The 20766-nt window shown below is 51.2% G+C and overlaps 5 protein-coding genes across 5 annotated transcripts; 2 read left to right on the top strand and 3 right to left on the bottom strand.

The window, feature by feature from the left end:
- Positions 1-1886: 1886 nt before the first annotated feature.
- On the top strand, positions 1887-2950 carry CDV56_102748 (uncharacterized protein; the record flags this gene model as incomplete). Its single annotated transcript, XM_026756367.1, has 3 exons — positions 1887-2177; positions 2247-2338; positions 2629-2950. The coding sequence occupies 3 exons, from the start codon at positions 1887-1889 to the stop codon at positions 2948-2950; spliced, it is 705 nt and encodes a 234-aa protein (XP_026610021.1).
- A 922-nt stretch (positions 2951-3872) lies between these two features.
- On the bottom strand, positions 3873-6501 carry CDV56_102291 (uncharacterized protein; the record flags this gene model as incomplete). The annotated part of the gene is made up of 7 exons (XM_026755910.1): positions 3873-4214; positions 4344-4574; positions 4632-4890; positions 4977-5233; positions 5284-5656; positions 5732-6100; positions 6188-6501. 7 exons carry the CDS (start codon positions 6499-6501, stop codon positions 3873-3875), a joined length of 2145 nt encoding a protein of 714 aa, XP_026610020.1.
- A 6814-nt stretch (positions 6502-13315) lies between these two features.
- Positions 13316-14998, top strand: CDV56_101088 (putative MFS alpha-glucoside transporter; the record flags this gene model as incomplete). The annotated part of the gene is made up of 3 exons (XM_026754707.1): positions 13316-13483; positions 13539-13559; positions 13607-14998. The coding sequence occupies 3 exons, from the start codon at positions 13316-13318 to the stop codon at positions 14996-14998; spliced, it is 1581 nt and encodes a 526-aa protein (XP_026610019.1).
- A 360-nt stretch (positions 14999-15358) lies between these two features.
- On the bottom strand, positions 15359-16432 carry CDV56_100859 (uncharacterized protein; the record flags this gene model as incomplete). Its single annotated transcript, XM_026754478.1, has 3 exons — positions 15359-15866; positions 15922-16297; positions 16363-16432. 3 exons carry the CDS (start codon positions 16430-16432, stop codon positions 15359-15361), a joined length of 954 nt encoding a protein of 317 aa, XP_026610018.1.
- Positions 16433-18893: 2461 nt separating this feature from the next.
- On the bottom strand, positions 18894-20414 carry CDV56_100113 (F-box protein; the record flags this gene model as incomplete). Its single annotated transcript, XM_026753732.1, has 2 exons — positions 18894-20198; positions 20256-20414. The coding sequence occupies 2 exons, from the start codon at positions 20412-20414 to the stop codon at positions 18894-18896; spliced, it is 1464 nt and encodes a 487-aa protein (XP_026610017.1).
- Between the last annotated feature and the right edge of the window lie 352 nt (positions 20415-20766).

Here is a 20766-nt window from a genome sequence, read left to right as displayed (position 1 = left end):
GCGCGGTCTGGATAGAAATATCCGATTGCGCGCCGCAGCTAGCAAGGTGTCACGTGACCCAGAGCTGTACGGCTTCGCGAGTGCCTGCTAGGCGGCACGAGCATATCGCGGGCCTTGCTCGCAACATAGGATACTATATAAGGGGGGCCTTTTAAGATAGATTCTTACTCTCTAACTCCTATCTCTATAGAAGACTAGCCTAATAGCCCTATCTACTAATTTTATTTATCCCTTACTAACTCTTTTAGGCACTACTAATAGTACAGATATTACTAAAAAAAGAAAGGGATATATACTTTAGTATAAGTAAGCTCTGTTAGATATTAGCTTCTTTTATAGTAATAAAGTAGCTCTTTATTTCTTAGTCCTTACTTAATAATAGTTTTACAGGACTCGTATTAATTATTTAGTACTTTTATACTTAGTAGTATAGCCTCTGCTATGCATATACACTCCTATTATTATGGGCTAGGCCGTAGAGAAACCTATGACCAGGTATGTATAATAAGAACTTACTAAAGAACTAGAATAGGGGGTCTATAGTGTTGCGAGCAAGGCCCGCGATATGCTCGTGCCGCCTAGCAGGCACTCGCGAAGCCGTACAGCTCTGGGTCACGTGACACCTTGCTAGCTGCGGCGCGCAATCGGATATTTCTATCCAGACCGCGCGCACCTCCTATTCTAGTTCTTCAGCGAGTTCTTATTGTACATACCTAGTCATAGGTTTACCTACGGCCTAGCCCGTAACATATAGGCCTAGATAGAAATATCTAATTATATACTACAGCTAGCAAGAGGTTATATAACCTGGGCTATTAGTTCATAAGTTACTTTATATCACAAGTGCTAGGCAGCACAAGCATATTGCAGGCCTTGCTCACAACACCTATTACTTAATTTAGGTCTAGTAAAACTATCCTTTAGCCCCTAATATATCCTGATAGTAAGTCTTCTATATCCCTCTATTTACTAACCCATGGCTTCTTTATTAACTAGAAATAACTTTTATATCTATATATACTTTAGTAATCTTTATAATAGTAACTGACTTAATAGTAGCAACTTCTAATAGCAGAATTTATTAATAGCAGCATTCAGTATCTATAAGCACCTTATCTTATATATAGCCTACTAATCTCTTTTAGGCTAGTTCAGCACTCAAGCATAAGTATTATATATATATATATATATTTTTTGGTTGGCGTTAGGTTAGTGCACTATAGTTTTATATAGCTTCTACTACTACTATGCTGCAGGTCCCCTAGTTTGACTATCTAAGATTAATATACTACAACTATAAGTATACTTAATATACATATATATCTATAAAATCTATAATGCAATGGTTTTCACCATGCTAAGGGGGTGTGAACTTACTAGTATTATATATATGAATTTTTGCCTGATAATTTAGTCTACATATTAGAATTTTAAGGGAATTTATGTGGCGGCGCGCGCAGGCGCGCGCGCCGCCACTCACCCCTTGTACTTATGTACATAGACTAGTATAAGAAGGCCTCTATACACACAGGCCTGGATAAGAACCTAGGGATCTATCTAGTCAGAAGTATGTTCCTAATCTAGAAGGCGTGTAATTTCTTATCTGAGATCAAGTAGGGGGACATCATTATGGAGATGGTCCGATGGATGAGAAGTTAATCATAGGCTTAAGGAAGGTTAAGGACATAGACTTCTTTATGAAGATCAACCTCCTCTTTAAGCCAGACACAAGCCTGGAGTTGAGTGACTCAGAGTAGATCTACCTGACGACGCACACATTACGGCCTCACAACGAACTTCATGATGAAAGTAAAGAGCAAGCTGACGTCGCAGAGCTTCGTGTTCAGCAACATCCAGGCAGCTGCTGCCTCGTCGCGTGCATCAACATGGTCAGGGTCGTGCCGATCGACTCGGGCGTGAAGAGCATTGAGTGGACATCCACAGATGTTGCTGTGATCAGGGAGCAGAGCAAGGAAAAGTTGACGTACATCGACGCGAACGAGACAAAGCACGAGCTCGAGTCTGAGATGTGGACCCTGCCCACGGAGCTGGGCGAGGACGGGAACCTCCACATGAGCATGCAGATGCACACAAACATGGTCGGGATCATGTTCTTGTTCCAGGGGAAGCAGTCGTATGATCCTAGGTGCAGGAATGAGATCATGACCGCGTACATTGTCGACAAGGCGACTGGATAGACGAGCTCAGTCTCGAACTGCCACTTGGTCATAATCGGCGACATGAAGATCAACGAGATCCCTCGCATGTACGTGACCGAGCAGATCGCCATGAGGTCGAATACGGACATGTGCATCAAGGTCGGCCTGCCCGTGCTCGCGTTCGGGGTCATCATCAGGGAGCTGTGACAGCCCTCTCAGAGGTTGCTCACATTCTGCCGTACCAGACTGTTGACCGCCATCTTGAAGTGATTCCATATCGAGAGATTCTGTTGGGGATTTTCCGTTTGCTTTGTACAACCAACGGCACCAAGATGTCTCACGCTCAAGCTGTACATAGATTCCCTCTCTTTCCTTCCCTCTTTCTGTTTCTTCTTCTTCTTCTTTCTCAAGCTTAGTATTCGCATCCAAGGCTACCGTATGTTTCTTACGAATGAGCTGTGTGTGATAGGAGCATCATCGACTACGCGAACATCGACACGAGTGAGATCATGACCACGGACATGTACATCTGGGCAGACGCAGTCTGGCGGCCGGGCGGATGCAGCCCTATGATCACCTGCATGGTCACCAACGCGAGCACAAGCACATCCTTGAGCACGGAGGCTATCACGGTCATGGAGGGGAACATGATGGCGTCCTTGGTCAGGTTGCAGTTCGAGATCGAGAATGTGAACGCGGACATGAGGAGGCTCAGGGGCGTCATCATGAGCGCCCACATGGAGTTTCCCACGAGGGGCTACTCGTGCCCACACCCAATCTCAAGGACATAGATAGTCACGACCGCGTTCAGGCACATATACACATTCAAAAAGGCGTAGGGCTAGCTGACCACGTAGCTCAACTCAATCTTTGACACGGGCATCACCTCAGTCATCAACATAAACAAGCACAGAGACATGACAATAAACACAAACAATTATACGGTCAGGTTCGTGTGCTGCCTCCTCTGCGCGAGGATAGTCCTGATCACAGACAAGGGGTTGCTCAACTTTGTGGATGAGAATAACATTCCACTTAAGCCCATGAACACGTTCAGGGTCGTGTACTGCTCTGTCTGTGTAGGCAAGTTCAAGTCAAAAAGACCAACCTCCACGCAGTCCCCAGCTCGGCCCTGTCCGCCAGCATGATCATAAACTAGATGCCATACATGATCATGAAGTATATCTTCGGCCACAGCAGGTTCATGCATCTGCACACGTCCAAAAGGGTCAACGCGTACCTAATCAAGAGGGCGCGCGCCAACTCGCCCAAGATCTGGACGGGGAGAGGGTCATGAGCATCAGCGTGAGCTCAAAGGTGTACGTACATGCACATGTACAGGCCCAACACCTTCAACAACAGAGAAATAGACTCGATCAAGCAGATCTATACGGACGACAGCGAGGAGGCAGACGTGACCGTGACCCTGGACGTGTAGATCAACTTATACATGCTGAAAACATGTGCAGATACGCAGTCATGCTTTACTTCTGCTGGTGGTCTGGTTTGTAGTCATCTCATCAACGCGTAGGCGTGGACGGCGGGGCTCATGAACGCGATCTTGTTCGCGACTTTTTTCCTGTACTCAATCACGCTTGGGGTCATGACTTTTGTGTTCCTCTTATCCGTGCAGATGCGCAAGCTCATGGTCTTGTTTACACTCTTGGCCATGAACATCTTCTCGGGCTTCTGCATGTACACAGGATTAAACCTCTACATGGTCGCATACATGTTCTCGTTCGTGCACCAGACCGAGCTCGAGATCGCAAGTGTCCTCTCAACCATGCGCTTGTACAAGTTCATCTCCATCTTCATGAGCTCATCCCGAGGCATATGGTTAAGCTTGAGGTCGTTCATGCACGAGGTGCACGCCATGATTATAGTGCCAACATTGATCATCTTCTTGTTTGGCTTCATGTTCATGTCATTCATCCTCTTGAGGTCTAAGTCTGAGTGCGTGCTCACCTTCTCGCACCAGATACAGATCATGTGCATGGTCTCATTCCTCTTAAAGTCCATGTTGATGCAGATGTACGTGTTGATGATCGTGTTGTGCTACTTGTTCAAGGTCCTGTTCCCATTTTCGAACGCCACCGGGTTGATCAACAAGTTCATGTTCATGTCTTCGACCAGAAGAGCGGCACGTGGATGTACTTGAACACGGGCTCATAGTCCTCCACCGACGGCAAGGGATTCATCTGCGTGATCGAGTCGATGTGGTCCGTGGATGATCCGGTCCCCGAAGATGTCCTCGATCGTGGAGTTGGTGGTGTACCTGATCCCCCTCCTGCGCTTGTTGAGCTCCTCGATGTCGGGCATGACCGCGTAGTTGAACCTCAACGTACCTCTGGGCGCCGTCGTGGAGAGGTAGGTCAACATGCCGCTGTCCGCCGTCGTCCGGCGTGTACTTCTCTGCTACAGGTCGATGTACGTAGAACGGGTCCTTGATCGCGTCGATGTGCGCGAAGCGACCTCGTCACGCATTCGCCTTCTGAACAGTGGTTGGTCGAACAAGTACACACGTGTCTCGTAGCTCGGGCTCGCGTTGATGCCGAGCCACCCAATCGAAGCACCGAAGATGTCGTCGAATTCCTCAGGCACGTCGTACAACCCGTGCGTGGGCATCGCCTTGTTCATGACCTCCATCATCTCCTCCATGTTCCTTTGTGGGCACACGATCCAGAGTATCAGCCTGTTCGCGAACATGAGCGCATAGAGGTCCTTGTGCATTCTCTCGAACGTGTCTCATAGTGCTTTGAGTGCTTGATCCTGGTCACGAGGGCGTCCAAGTGCGGGCCGATCAGCAAGATTCTGAACCCGTCGTTGACCAGCCGCCTGAATGTGTGCATAGTCGGGTCCACGTTGTTGATTGGGTTGTAGTACCGATCGCTATACGGGAAGGCGTCCCTAATATCGAGCAAGTCCGCGACGTGGCCCAGCTCTGAGGCTGTGATGTACTTCATCTCCTCCTCTGTGATCTCGGGGTACAACCCAGTCCCAAGGATCAACGCGAGCATCCTCGCGAACTTGTTCGTAGCTATGGCTTGGAGTAGAACTCGATGTCGGTCTTGCAGCTGGCACGGCAAGCGCCTTCATGGTTTTCGGCTTGTTCATCTTGACGTACATCATCACGTCCATCTGCTACTCCTCCTTCTTCCGGAAGGATGTGAACGTGTGGATTTGCGCGGGTTCGAACAGGGTCGGACAGGGTCGGATACGTCTTCGAGGCCGTGACCACGCCTCTGAAGCCGTTCTCGTGCTCGTCTGAGGCACTCTGCCCGTTCTTCTGCCAGCTGTCGCACACATCCATCCTCGTGACCACGGTGATGAACGGCTTGACGTTGATGTACGTGCGCGAGCCGCCCCTCGGCTTCGAGATGTTGACGCTGAACGCGATCTGGTTCTGATTCATGGGCTTGATGATGCAGATGTTACCCCGCGTGCCCTCGGCGCAGAGGTTGACCTCGGGCTGCATCTCCTTCGAGCACATGGCACACCTCTTGTTCAGGTTGTGACACGTCTTCGCGTACGAGTTGATCTTTCTCCTCGTGTTGAGCTACATGGTCAACTACGTGCTCGGGTCCTCTGATGTCGATGCGGACGCTCTTGGCGATGCGCATGTTCGTGTGCCTGGACAGCAACGGTAGAACTTGATGAGCGCCTTCGTGTAGCTGACCGCGGCGTTGGTGTCGGTTGCAGTAGTCTCCAGGAGCTCGCACACGGCGTTGATCGACTCCATCTGCGACCACGAGGCAATGTTCCTGCAGTAGACGTAGTACGAGATCCTGTCCGTGATGATGCATCTCCTCGAGACCGCCCAGTCGACCAACCTCTTATCCAAGACCCCGAGTTTGTTTGAAGCCAGGCCCCACAGTGGGAAGTATCCCTGATGAACACGCAGTCGTCTTCGATCACCACCTTGGCTGTCGACACGTCCAGGGCTGTGGCGTTGTAGTAGTAGTCCGGCGGCAAGTCCATGACCGTGTTCCTAGATGACGCAGATGCAATGGGTTCTACGCGACGCATACTTGAACATGGAGACGTGCACGGACTGCTTCTCGACCATGGGCTTGATCTTGCTCCTGTGCTCGGACTCGAACATGAGGATGTACAGGGTCACAAAGAAGCTCAGGAAAATGGACATGGACGAGGCGCTGAGCCTGGGCGAGGTCATCATCGCGAGCTGGATCGACCCCGAGGACATGATCAGGGGCGAGCCCGAGTACGTGAGCAACATCTGGTCCAGGTTGGCGAAGGAGGGCTTGCGCATGATCGTGACCGCGGATTTGTACATGCCCTTGTTCCTGGACATCGAGGTGACGACGTTCACGAGGAAGGGCATGATGCCGCTTTCGCATGACGACATCATCAGCATCACGATCTCTAAGCCAGAGATGTCATTCTGGCGCCTAAGACACCGACATGACGACTACAAAACGATGGTCTCTGAACCAGATTCCGCGCAACTGGCCGCGGATTTCATGGTACAGATAGGGCTGCTGGGCAATTCAAGGCAGTCACAGGGAAACACACGCAGCTAGGAGATAGCGACAGCAATAGCGACTCTCCTGGCCCGGATGAGCATTGAGATAGAAGACAGTTCAGTATCCGGCACTCAGGCCGTGGGGGAGACCTCATGGCACGGCGTTGATATGATCCCCTGAAAGGCCCTAGGGCCGTCAAGCACCAAACAGAGGTCTGCGAGACGGCTTCCCCCTCCCCTCCACCTTTCCTTAATATATCTCTCTCCTTTGTTTGCACCCTCTGGCTTTCTTGATTTGACCTTGGTTGTTTCCACGAGACGTTTGGTGTCGGAGCCCCGAAGATCATCCAGATCGGCGTCCAGGGGGCCCGGAAGAACTGACGAGCCAGCAGGTCCGCCTTCTCCTGGACCACGTACGCCACCGTGTTGGTGGCGGGGTCATGCTGGCGGGGATGCCAGACTAAAGCCCGACGACGAAGAGGTGGCAGCGGTTTTTTCTCACATTCGGCGCAGTATCGAGGTCAACAGCTCCTGCAGTGCCTTTGTTGTTGGCGTGTTCGGCGTCACACTTCGGACTCGCTTGCTCTTTCAAGATAAACTAATCGTACCGATTCCAGCAAGGGGCTTGAGGGAGCTGTCCCTCTATTGCGCAGGGATCCATGATGCCACCCGGGAAGGGGGGGGCGCGTGATCAGCCGTCTACGAGTTCACAAACACCGCTATTCTTGGTTCAATCCCTGATACAGGCTGGCTCATATTGAACTTCTGCGGCGATGTAGGCATCAGGTTGTAGAACTTGCTCGCCCACACCGGTAGCGGATGGTTGAAGGTGTCGAAGAATAGGAAGGTGTTGGATGCTCGGCTGTGGGAGATGAGATGGGACGTGACGATGCGCAGACTCGATATCCTCGTGGGAAAGTGCTTGACAGCGCGTACATGGGGCGGGATTAGCTAAAGGGTAGAGATTCTTTGACTTTGTTCCTGAAACATGAAACATGTTGTATGCAAAGATGTTACATACCTTTTGGGCAACCCTCACAGACATCCATGTAGCAGTGCCCAGGGTCGTTGTTTGACACAATCCATGGGTTGTCAGCAATGATGGCTCAAGGAAGTGTCGACCGCATCAGCGCTTTAGAGAGCACTCAGCATTGCTTCACGGCAGGTGACTTATCATTCAGCGAGGATCTGAATAAACAACTCAAGGAGAGGGATGGCACACGAAGAGCCCTTTCAAATCTCCACCAGGAGTCCAGGCTCTCCAAGTCAGGTCTTCACAGGCGTCGTCCATTGCCCTGCATCAGAGCCGGAGTATTCCGCTGATATTTCGCAGCACAGAGCTAACCACATCCAACATAGAAGGACGTCATCGTGGCTGAGTCCGCTAACTCTGCCGAGCCTGATATAGGTCTATGTCGGTTCGCACACAGCCGCACATATACCACAAAAGGTCTCGCCATCGTGTACCTTTGAGACGTCGCAAGAATACCCGGTACTGCCGTCGAAGAGCTAGACTTTGGGAGGCCACAAAAGTAAACACCGCGGAACGGGAGTGTCGCTAATTTTTCTGTAACTCGAGATAGAAAAAAAAGCGGCCGAAACGAGGAGGAAAAAAAAATGAAGGCTGGCCCGAGCCGCGGATCGAACGCGGGACCTCTCGCAGATATGCTTGGGTTAATCCCTAAGCGAGAATCATACCACTAGACCACCCGGGCCTTGATTGGTTGAACTGCCAGGTTTTTTGGTAGATAACACAGAGGGAGCAATCCAGTGGAAACAAGTAAAGGATCACGAGTCATGACCAAATCTCAGCAACACTGAACGCAACGAAATGTCTTACTCAAGACATCATTGGACTCTAAGACAGTTCAGACCAGACAAACAACCCACATGCGCTGATGCGGCGCAAAACACACTCTGAAACCTAGAGCACATCCTACTACATGAATCATAACCCATTCAAGGAGTTCTGTACGAGTCCCAATCAACTGAAGCATGCGGACCTTCCCGCCTTCTTTGTGATTCGAATGGCATCACACACGCGAAGACTAGATGTTGCGGCCTGCAAGTCGCTGAACGGAGAACTCTGGCGACAGCCTATTGTTCGAATCGAATCAAGACCAACGACTATCCGTACTGACGAATCTGCACAACCACGAGCTGATTCAGGAGTGATTTGGTGGCCGCCTGAGTCCGTCTCATCTTTCCACGGTTGCATTGACTTGTGTCAATGGCAGTTGTGCCATCGATACCATTTACGGAGTAAACATCTCGATGTGTCGATTCTTGATTTATCCACGTTGTTGATTCTGCTCATTGCAGGATATATATGGAATCTCCGAGAGATCTCAGTGAATTATGGGGAACTAATCGATACTTCCACCCCCGGAAGCTCTGGTTCATGTCGCTGCACGACACGGTCAGGTGGCCACGATTGAGTATCTTCTCATCGAACTTACAGCGGAGCACGGATATTCACCTGCTGCTAAGGTCTTGCTCACGAGGGTTTCACGCAGGTCTGAGCATTACTAAGAAAGGAGATCTTACCATTGTCAAACTGTTGATGAAGGATACCCCAAGCAAGTACTCGCATAGTATAAGGTGCATCTTGATGACGCTCTGCTGGCTGCGGCAAAAAGTTCAATACCCCCTTGCCAAACGGCAAACGTGCAGTCTGAAGCTTCCTGGGGCGTTACACCACTCTACCACGCAGCATACTCATGATTCATGTGCTGCTTCATCACGGAGCCACATTCATTCAGATTGGTATCACTTGGAGATTTATAGCTTTCAAGAGAAACAAGCCAGGGAGTATGGTTCTCCCGGAAGGATGTGCCACTATCATGCATGACAATACTCATGAACGAGCGGAAGCACTCTTGCTTGTGGACTATGAGGGGGACGCCTCGAACGATCAACCACCTACACTGGACGTTTCACCGGCCATGATGTGATGAGCACCTCTGCAAAGGCTCATTTAATTATTTCAAGCATGAGACGTATAGTTCAGGAACAGCAAATTAGAAGACTTCATTATGCTTGACGTTATTGTGGTAAGCCGCTCAGCGTCTTCCAGGCTGTCGGCTTGCAAGATGACGTCTCTTCTGGGTTGCACTCGGCCCGCGGAGAACTTTCAGTGGGCAATCATGGCGTCTCCGGTCTCTCAAATCGTGCGGTTGGCATGTTCAATAAGCTTGCACTCATCGCGGTGGTAGGGTTGACCAAGCGGCGGTCAGTATGCCGAATATGGAGTTCGAGGTTAGGGATTGACGGGGACGGGATAGCCAGTGGATTTCTCTCGTAGTCAGAGTCTTCGACAGCCATGATAGCCCTCGTGGGAATGAAGTCCACCGCCCGTGCTCAGATGCGTCTTTCGACGACTAATTGACATCGACCTACGAGGCCGTACGATGGAGCTGATCGATGCCGCCTCTGGGATCCTCCAGGGCTGCCAGACAACAGCCCCCAGCGCAGGTAGCAAGTGTACAGGGTGCCCAATCTCGCGGCTGGCCATATGATATGGAATGATCGACGGCTTCCCTGACGAATTGTGCAAGGCAGCAAGTGGTACCGGGCTTCTGGTCCGATGACTGATTGCGCAGTCGGGTCCAGGGAAAGCGATGTCATGCCGATGTTGGCGATTTTCCGAATGTTGTATTGGAGAATCCGGATGGAGGGCCTGATTTGGGTCCTCGGGGTCCCGGTTCAGGATCGTCGGTATCCAGGCGCAACGGCTCGTTGACGAGAGGCCCGCTGATGGCTGAGCTGGAATAGACAAGCTCGGGCGAGATTGAGAAAATGTGCTGTAGTCGCTACCAGTAACCCTTGGGAGATAAAGGTCTCTATTGGTCAGCAGGGTGTTTTTTGGCTGCAAATCCGCACGGGTGCTAAAGCTGTTGTCTTCATCCTCTGGCAAGTGTGGCCTCGAGTGGATCTTTGTAGAACAACGAGGACACTGGTGGATATCTTCGTGGAAGTATTTGGAGGACTCTCTAGCCGAGGGTTATATCGGCCAGGCATTCGAGAAGATTCAGCATCAAGGTACGTCGAGGATATATTTTTGTGCAGCTGGGTGCCACAAACCCCTGGTGAGAACATGGGAGGTGTTTGGGTTTGAGGTTCAAGTTCGATGGGAAGACTCTGCAGCACAAAGCTGGTATGCAATATGCTTGAGGGCTCTTTCTAGGAGACAGACGGCCCCGTCTGGTCTCTCGACATTCCTGTGTTGCTAACGTTCTGGTCTTCTGGCGCAATTCCTCTCGCCCCTCTGCTTTCTACATATTCTCTCCCCCGCCTGCCTCGCTTTCCCCGTGTCACTCAATGTTTCCATCGCCAACTACCTGTTGTCAATTGAATTGTCTATTTCACGGGGTTGTTAGGGCTCACATTGTAACTTAACTCTTGACTGAAGACAGCTAAAAGGTGAAATTGCCTCCCTTGGCGTCCTAGTTCTGCTCAAAACATTTTGAGCTTCTATTGACCATCCACCAATAGCAGGTCCTAAGTGATGTGAGGATTGTCGTCGAACATGCCGAGGGATTTGAAGGGTGCTAGCGAATGATACTAGGGGTCCTACACTCAAACAGAAGGACATGAAAATTCAAAATCTAGGGTCCATGTCTCTGGTCTTGAGTGCTCGATCAAGTATGAGACTGCAAGCTGTGCTCCTTGCTGTGTTCAAAGACTTTGTCATGATTCCATGTCAGGATAAATTCCCTTCAGGAGAGTCTCATCCGTCAAAATACAGGCAACGGCACGTCGCGATTAATAGCGAGGAGTGAAATCATTAGGTCTGGACGGTCAAGGAGTGTCCGAAGCTCCGTTAAACGTCACCGGTGATGCGTGGCTGCTTCTGAACTTGCCGGTGTCAACATGTCGACCTCGGTAGTGGTTTGCTCCCTTCTGCAGTTGATGGGTTTCTCTTCTTAGACTCGAAGCTAGGCTGACAGTGTTACGCAAGTGAAGCCTTCGTCGTCCTGAGGCATTGCTTGGAATCTTGCATGGCCGAGGCACGCTTTTTTTTTCCTAGGTGACTTGTCAGTCCTCTTGACGACTTCTTGATTTCTGGGTACGCCATGCAGTATGGAGATATGAATCCATTAGCAAGTTCGTTGATGGTGTGGCATTCGATCGTGGTCAAGTGTATATTTTGTGCGCGTGATACCGCAACGACATAAGCATCGAAGATATAATAAGACTCCGACAGGCACATGGCACCCACGAAGGTACAAGGGACGTTATTGCACAGGATAAGCGTACTCTGACTACTCAGACGATCATGAGAGTTCTGATCAAGGATCTATTCTGCATTTTATATCTTCGTTTGGCCGTCGTGCGAATGGGAAGTAGTTGCGAAGTTGACCGATCATCGACAGAGGACTGCAAAGAACAACATTAACGGATCGAGTTCGATGTAGAGCAATATCATCGACACACTTCCTAGGCATGGGGGTATAGATCAAGCTTCGGTTGTCTCCTGCTCAAGAAACAAGTGCTTGTCGGCTGGATAAAGATTGGACTGTCCTCCGAGTTCAAGCCTTCGATCAGGCCATGGACCACGAAACGACCGTTACATTCATAGTTGCAGCCTTCCGTTCGATGTAATGTCTATCGCTATGTCTCTAGTATAACATTGAACGAGGTGAAAGGTATTTCTTCAGGAAAGCTCGGGGGACGAGCTAGAGACGGTTGGAGTACCTCGTGCTAAGCGCCAATCTCATCACAGTACAGATTAAGTATGCAGGAACGATCCCAGGAAGGTCTCAAAGACAGGCGAATCGAATGATGACTTCGAGAGGAAACCTGGAGTGCAACAAAGTATGTGATTTGGGCTCAGGAATTGCAGTCGTGTGGCTCGATCCCAGTGTGGCGCATCACAGTGTGGCTTCCGACGTCCGTCCCGTGATCTCGCTTAACTCAGCCAGCACAGCCTCCAAGTCTCCAGCCACTCAGTGGCTGGTCCACAATCAATCTGGATTGCGTCCTCAGCGATCACTTTGAACGCGACTGGGGATAAAGCTGATCGATCAGAGATGAAAATTGTCATTCGTAGTCCGTAAGGTTCCCCGTAGCCGATTCTAGACCAAGAGGAGATCTCCTCTGCCTTCAAGTAGAGCTCCGTTCGACTGCCCCCGACCGAAGCCAGGTCATGTGATCACCACCTGTTCTCCTTGTCGCAGGGCTTCGTTTATCCATCCCAATTGTACGACGAGAACGAGTCTGGGAGAACTGGCTATGTGGATATACAATGATATAATCTATGATTCACCTTGAAGCAGTCGTACGTCAGAAGTCCTATCTCTTTGCTTAATTTCTTCTCGTTTAAGATCGTCAGAAGACCCTCCGCAGCTGTAACAAGACTCAGCGGAACAAGTGTGTCCTCCGGAACCTTGCACCACAATCTGGCTATCTACACACGGTTATTTCGACATCGGAGTCTTCCTCGTCTGTTATCTTTCTCATCGCAGCTCGCCGACGGTGGAGATCTGCCAAGGTGACGGATTGACCAGAAGCGGAGGTCGACGGGAATACTGGGCGGCTGATTGGAGATCATCGAACGGCCAAGATTCGACGCCAGGGACCTTGTGAAGCGTGGTCGCAATCTCAAAAATGCGCAGGAGACATTCAAAATGTTTGATCCCGCGCGAGTTGTCCCTCATGATTGTCCGGGACGATGGCGATGACTGAAAAATACACGGCGTTGGTGCAGTCGATCCCCACATCTGCCCTCGACGACACTCAACGGTCGCTCGAGTTCGCCAAGGACGAACATTCGCAGACATTTTGGGTTGCGCTGCGACGACACTGGCCTGCGGTGATCTGGGGATCATTTATGAATCTGGTGCGTGAGAATCGAAACATTCGTGACCTTAGGACGATCATGCTGACCCCGATAGGCGACCGTTCTCAAAGGCATCGTAAGCACCCCGCCAATCTTCTGGAAGAATCCCTTCTGACCTTTTAGGACGGAGGTATCGTGCGCAGTATAGTCGGACTCGACGTCTTCAAGCAAACCTACGGCTACCAGCATGAAGGAGCATACATCATCGCCGCCCGGTGGCTGTCAGCCTTCAACTACGCCACTCTACTCGGCGCCATCATAGGCGCTCTACTGTCGGGACTGGCCTACGATCGCTTCGGCCCACGCGTGATGATCACCGTCTGCTCGTGTCTCTCCATCGGGTTCATCTTCATCCAGTTCTTCAGCCACACTCCCGCCCAACTGTTCGTCGGCGAGCTCGTGAACGGCTACATCATCGCCTTCTACCCCATCTGCGCCTCCGCGTACGTCGGCGAGGTCACCCCGCTCGTGCTGCGTGGATTCGTCGCGACAATGACCAACCTCGCCTTCTCGATCGGCTCGCTCCTTGCCTCGGGGATCCTCAAGGGCACGGCGGCCATGGACACCACGTGGTCGTACAAGATCCCCATCGCCACGCAGTGGGCCCTCCCGACGGTCATGCTGCTGCTCGTCGCCTTCGTCCCGGACCCCCCCTACTGGCTCTGCAAGAAAGGCCGGGACGACGCCGCCGCCGTCTCGCTGCGTCGGCTCACCACCGCTCCGGGGGCGGAGGTCCATGTGGGTCGGAAACTGGCGCATATCCGGGAGACGTTACGGCTGGAGGAAAGCTTCCAGGGCGACCGGCCGACGTATCTGGATTGCGGTCGGGGGCCGAATCTCCGCCGGCTGGGAATCTGCGTCATGGCGTACAGTATGCAGGCGTTCACGGGGAACGTCTTTTTCATCAACTACGCCGTGCATTTCATGGAGGTGGCGGGGTTGGACGCCTCGCATGCGTTCTCGATGAACATTGGTCTGACGGCGATCGGGCTGGCCGGGACGTGCGTCTCGTGGGTTCTGCTGGCTTACATCGGCCGTCGGACCATGTACCTGTGCGGCTGTGCGTCGCTGATGATGCTGCAGCTCGCCATTGGGGCGATCGATCTCGCTCCGCGTCGGACGAGTACGACCTGGGCGCAATGCGGACTTATGCTCGTCTGCAATTTCGTCTACGATCTGACGCTTGGTCCGGTCTGCTACGTGCTGCTGGCGGAAGTCTCGTCGGTGAAACTCCGTGGGCTGACCATCGCTTTAGCCACCGTCAGTTGCTACGTCTGGTCAATTGTCTTTGCGGTTGTCATTCCCTATGCCATGAACGAGGACGAGGGGAATTGTAAGGGCAAATTGGGCTTCCTCTTCGCGGGGACGAGCCTGTTGTGTACCCTTTACTGTTTTCTGTGTCTCCCGGAGACTAGAGGGAGAACCTTCGAGGAGCTGGATATCCTGTTCGAGAGGAGGGTTCCAAGTCGAAAGTTCCCGGCCTACAAGATCGAGATGCAGACACATCCGGAATAGGAAGCTAACATTACTCTCGCAAGGGTTTACATCTTCCCAAAAACGACAATGGTAAAGATTAACTGTAGCGCAGAAGACGAGAACTTGGAACAGACTTTTGAACAGTAAACAAGCAAGACAACAAGCATTAGTCAAAGAAATGTAAATAACAGGGTCCAGGAGAGTAATCCGAAAGAACAGCAAAAAGAACAAGCAGCTAGCTCAATAGAACGACCTTTTCGCAATTCGAGAATTGCGAAGAAGTATTAAACAGAAGAAGAAGAAGAAGAAGAAGAAAAAGAAAGAACCCTCGTCCCCAGTATAATTGCGGAACCGTTCGTCCCGTTCTGAGTGCCCGCAACTCTTCAACCCAACCCAGGCCTACAAGTCCGAATCGTATTCCTCCTCTGATGAGTGCAAAGCGTCCGACTCGCTCGATGAATCCGAAAACCCGTCTTCATTTTTCATAACCAACTCGTCTTTGTGGGCAATGAGCAGCGCAAGAAACGCCTGCATCTCGGCAATTACCGTAATGACCGGCTCGAGCTCGTCCGACTTGAGAAGCTTTTTGGACCATCCCAGCGTGCGGCCTGTTGTCTTCGACCTCTTGGCGACCGGACCAGGTGAATGGACCACGACAGAAACTTCGGTTCGTCGTCCGCTCCGAGGGAGAGTTTCCAACTCGGACTCGCGTTCACGTCGCTTATGAGCCCGTTCTTGTTGAGCCCGTTCCCGTTGAGCCCGTTCCCGTTGAGCCCGTTCCCGTTGAGCCCGTTCCCGTTGAGCCCGTTCCCGTTGAGCCCGTTCTCGTTGAGCCCGTTCTTGTTGAGCCTGTTCGAGTCTATCCTGCGTGATAGCGGCAAGCAGTCCGCCGCGCTGAAGCACGGTCCTGGACTGAAATCAGCATGCGGTACCACAAGATGCGTCAAAGGCAGTCCACCTACTCCGTCGAAGTAGACACCCAAGCGCTTCCTCCCTTTTCCTGAAAATTGCTGCGCAAGGAGCAGTCGGAAGGGCGTTTATAATATATGCAGTTTGTGCATGCGTAAGAATGGAGCGCTTTATTCTGGTAAATGGGTGCGACAACGCATGACTGCCACACGCCTTTATTGTCTCGACAGCGTGAACAGCAGTCAGCGTCGGAAAGCTTCTCTCCCCGCTGATGCAATAGTGCCGCTGATCGTTGCTGAGGAGCTGTGAGAGGTGCGGCGACCGGCTGCGCGCGCGAGTTTGTCGACCAGTCGTCGTTGTGATCACGGACCTTGTCGAGCAACCGGATCGCATCGAAGTCTACCGTCTTGGTAAGACCGTCTGGGAAATCTAACAGTAGTATGTCTGTATCAGTTGACGCTCTTTGGTAGATCAGATCAGCGAACATAACTTACCTGCTAACGCTAGCTTGAAGGCCTCTACACGGTTCTTGTCAAAAGCCTGCGGAACGTCGGAGGAAGTCATTTTTTGCGAAGAAGCAAAAGGAAGGACAAAGACGAGTGATTCGACGAGTGAAGATGAAAGACCCAGGTAGAGAAGAAAGACGATGAAGAGGAAGCGAGAGCAGCAGTGGACGAGGCCTAAGAGAATTGCAGAGAATGCTTGTGTTGGGAATCAAGAAGCCGATTTCGAGGAGGCAGAAGGGGTCTATTTAAGCTTGCGCGAGAGAGGTCGGGCAAAAAGATCACGAAGTTGATCTGAATGCTCCGAGATCAGAAAGCTGAGGGAACGAGGCCTGCAGGGGCTCTCGTCCCGGCAAAAGTTGCTCTGTCACATTTGCTCATTTGCTTGCGGATGGCGGGAGGCTGGAACCGCTAGAGACGCCTGATCATTTCCCACACCGATCGATTTCCGGAAAATACGAGCAGGTAATGGCTTTCTGGAGAAGAAGGGACCCCTGTCGTTGTGGAAATTTGGAGCCACTTGCTACTGACTGTAGCTGCGTCTCAAATTGAAGTACTATTTTCGAGTTGGCCAAATAGGCCCCCGGACAATCCGACATACAGACAGACAACCGAACGGCCCGGGCCGATGACAGGAGAACTCAGGAACAAAAGACCTGTGCAGTGTGCAACCGTAGGATTCGTCTTGTGTTCCTACGCTTCGGAGCTCCTAAACAGTAATCTGTGGTCGCCTTACTGGCTGTCCTCGACTCCTTGCTGCTAGCTCGAGTCTTGAACGAAGCCACATGGGATGAATGAGACTCTCAAACATCCTCTTTATGCGTCAATGAGAACGAGTCAAGCGAACCAATTTCTGGAAAAGATCAGCGAGAAACCCACTTGGCGGCGGAAGTCGAGACGTTCCCCGGACGCTACAGAAGTTGATGTATCTCGTTCCTCTCGGCTCCAGCCTCCGTCCCCTGACAAACAAGAGTCTTGCAAGGCGAAGGTGAAAATTGTGTCTTTTGCGCCGTGCAAACTAATTGAATTGCCTGTTAGTGATCCAATCTGACTAAAAAAAGACGTCCGGACTGAAAAAGTCCTGGTCGAAGGATTGATTGTCCGCTGGAGGCCTGGAACAGCATCTCAAATCTTTGAGCACCGCAGCAACTGTAGAAGCCAGCTTGCTTAGACAAACTGTCACGGTGGCTTTTCCTGCAGCACTAGGTGTGCCGCCATTCAGTTGCTAACGACATCCTCCTGCACCTCCTGCTTCCCCGAAGACCCCCACCCATTTTGACAGATCCATCGTCTATCTAGGTCCACCTAGATGATGTCGCGTGATCCCTGAATCCTTCTTCTTCGATCATTCGTCGGATCTTTCACTGATTCAAGCTGATCAGAAGCAAAACGGTATGTTACCAAGCGCGCACGCGACGCGTTTAAGCGCGTTCCATCACCTCTCTGGTCATCGGCTTCACGATCAGCGGACTCCTCCTCATCATTGGGATCCTTCCATGGCTGATTCTGCATTTTCTGATACTGACTATTGATTCCCAGCCTCGTCAATTTCCAAATATACCTCGCAAAGAGTCGGTGTGGCCTGATGTGGTCCGCCGACTTGTCTTCGAGGCTAGGGAGCTGACGAAGGCAATGGCCATCGCAGAGCTGTTTGATGGCAATCGAGAGCGACATCAGTAGCATTCCACAAATTGAGTCGTCGATCGCAATGTCGTACGTGCTGAAATGTCCCAAGCCTAGTGGACCGCAGCTGATGTGGATGGATCATAACCAAGGCGTGCACTTTCCTTCTTGGTGACTGGAAGACGATTTCTTCCTGGCATCGGCCTCTGTCGCTGCGAAAAACTCCATGGCTCCGTTGGCAGTCTTCTTCATTCCCTCCCCCTCCACTTCGTTTTCTTCTTTATGGACACTGCGATCATCTGTGTGGATTCCTCAACCTCCTACTGTGCCAATATTCTTCGCCCCGTCTCCTTGTTGTGCCATGCTACTGCTTGGGGATTTTCTCCATCATTACCTGTATCCTAAGCACTTTTCGCTTCTTATGTCTCTACGGCGTGTTTGACTCGTGGTGAGCTTCAGCAATCTCTGCTCTCCTGAGATGTTCCTGGTTTCCTTCGGGTTTGCATCTTGCTCGCTGAGCCTCTGGAAATCCTACAGATTTGCGATCGGGCTCTCCTCAACATTGGATTTTTGTTTGTTCGAATCATCAAAGTGACCCATCCTTCTCCTCTCTTACAATGCTGCGCTAATCTTCTTGATGTAGGTTCGCATCCATCAACCCGTCCTTTGCACGAATTCCCATTGATGACCACAACAACAGGTCTCTCTCCACATCTCGCACTTATCCATACTTCGGTAGATCTCTTCGGGTGAGAGTGTCAGATGGAATGCTGCAGCTCTCGAACATGAACGTGATCAAGTATGATGAGGAGCGCGGGATTCTGTTCTAAATTCCTCCGCTGTGCAGTTGAAGCTTGCGGGTGAGTACAATGAATGTCATAATCAGGACCAATTCTAGGCTAATCGGCCATGAGATACAGCCCCTCAGGATCTAATGGATCGAATACCAGACCTTCCCCCATGATATACAGCCCCTCAAGCTGGATTAAGCGCTCAAATAGTTCGGTTTGCGTCTCTTGGCGGAAGAAAATCTCCCCTCTCATGTCGGTATTCCACAGATTCTCCTTGTCCCATTCCCATTGTTCCGCGCATTCACTGTTCAGCTCCTGCTCATCAATCTCACTGTCGGGCCATCGATATTTCTTCGTGATTAGGTCCCACAATTCTTCGTCCTGGACGCGGAATGCCATATCATACAGGCTCAACAGAATATCTGTATCCGGGAGATCAATGGTATAGAGCTCAACATCGTAAGTTCGAAACCCGTCTGCCTTTGTTTGTTCCCACCGGTAAGACTGGTCCAAGAGGCCCAGCTTGCGCACATATTCCGGTCGGTCAAAGTCAGACTGAGACTTCGGATCCCAGGCTAATCGGAGCAGAAGTTCGATCACATGAGGTGGACGGATGATGGATGTCAGATCGTCTATGAACCAACCTGTGTAGTCATCGGCGAGCACATCGGGATGGTCTGTCCCCAATTGGGCGGGATGTCCTGAGCCCTCAATATGCGAAAGGTATAGATCGAGGGGAGAAAGGTCACGAGGCGTAGCAGACTCCAGTGCCACCTCGATCCAGTCGGCAACGGTTCCCGAGTGGTCAAATATCTTGCTCACCAGGAAGAACCAGACGAAGTCCAGGATCTCAAAGATGTCCAGCTTCTCCTCCAGGGAACGTTGTGGGTTGTTCGACCATCGATTGTAGACTGTCCTTTCCCAGCGTTTGAAATCCCTCTCCGTTTTGTGCTTGGAGACCCTGATCACCCAGGTCAACTCCACGGCGACCCAATGGGCCGTGAGAGCACGGTAGAACCGCTCGTAGGCCCGCTGCTTTTCTTGCAGCGGGAGTTGCGCAAAGGAATCGCAAATACTCTGAGTAGATGGTCCGGCGGTTTCATTTTCACCGTCCGTTTCTGTAAAGCAGTTCCATGATGTCTCCCAGTTCGCCATATACGACGAGCGAACTGACTTTTTGCAGTAGAGATCAAACAAGGCCTTCATCGCATGCCACCTGGTGACGATTTCTGCCACAGCCAGCGGTGACGCGAGGAGTTCTTTGGACGGTTCATGAAACGACTTGACCATGTCCGTGTCCGGTCGGCGGGACATTGGCAGCCGCGGTTGTGTCGCGTAGATTTTTGCGCATTCCGCGTGGAACTGCGTCAGATGGGAAAGCTGGAGGTCGTATTTGTGATACTCTGACCGTTGCTATGAAGAGTCAATAATTATTTACTTGGATCCTGGGTTTATGAGACTTGAGCCTACAATGATGGACTTCATGATCATGTGCCGGTGGCCTGGACGGTCTAGGATACGATACAGCTGACGACAGGACCGTCCCAGACGGAGCGCATCGTCGATGTTATCCAACAATTGGAATATTTGGAGGGTAACCTCCGCCGGGAGACTCTGCAGGCTCATCATTTCCTGATCGTTGATCGATGGAATATGAAGGCAGACGGACAAAATAAAATTGCTGCGATCTGGCGATAAGATGATAAGCCGAAATCACATGATGCGAGCCCACTCGACGGTTGATTGTGATATTAATACTGTGTTACCGTGTCGTTGGATCGCCTCCTTTGCCACGGGACGCTCAGTACAAATTCGGCTCGACGGCGAAATTGGCCCAAAGACAGACATTTCCTGTGGCCTGCCGCAAGGCTCGCCAGTTTCCCCTATCCTGTTTATGCTATACCTAGCCCCCTTATTCCGACTAGGTAATCCAAACTCCAGATTCGGCTACGCGGACGATGCAGCCATACTGGCAACCTCT

The sequence above is a fragment of the Aspergillus thermomutatus genome, assembly GCF_002237265.1.
Source record: "Aspergillus thermomutatus strain HMR AF 39 chromosome Unknown NODE_372, whole genome shotgun sequence".
NCBI classification, from domain to species: Eukaryota; Fungi; Ascomycota; class Eurotiomycetes; order Eurotiales; family Aspergillaceae; genus Aspergillus; species Aspergillus thermomutatus.
The sequence above is the reverse complement of the archived record's forward strand: the minus strand, read 5'-3'. Positions and strand labels throughout refer to the sequence as shown.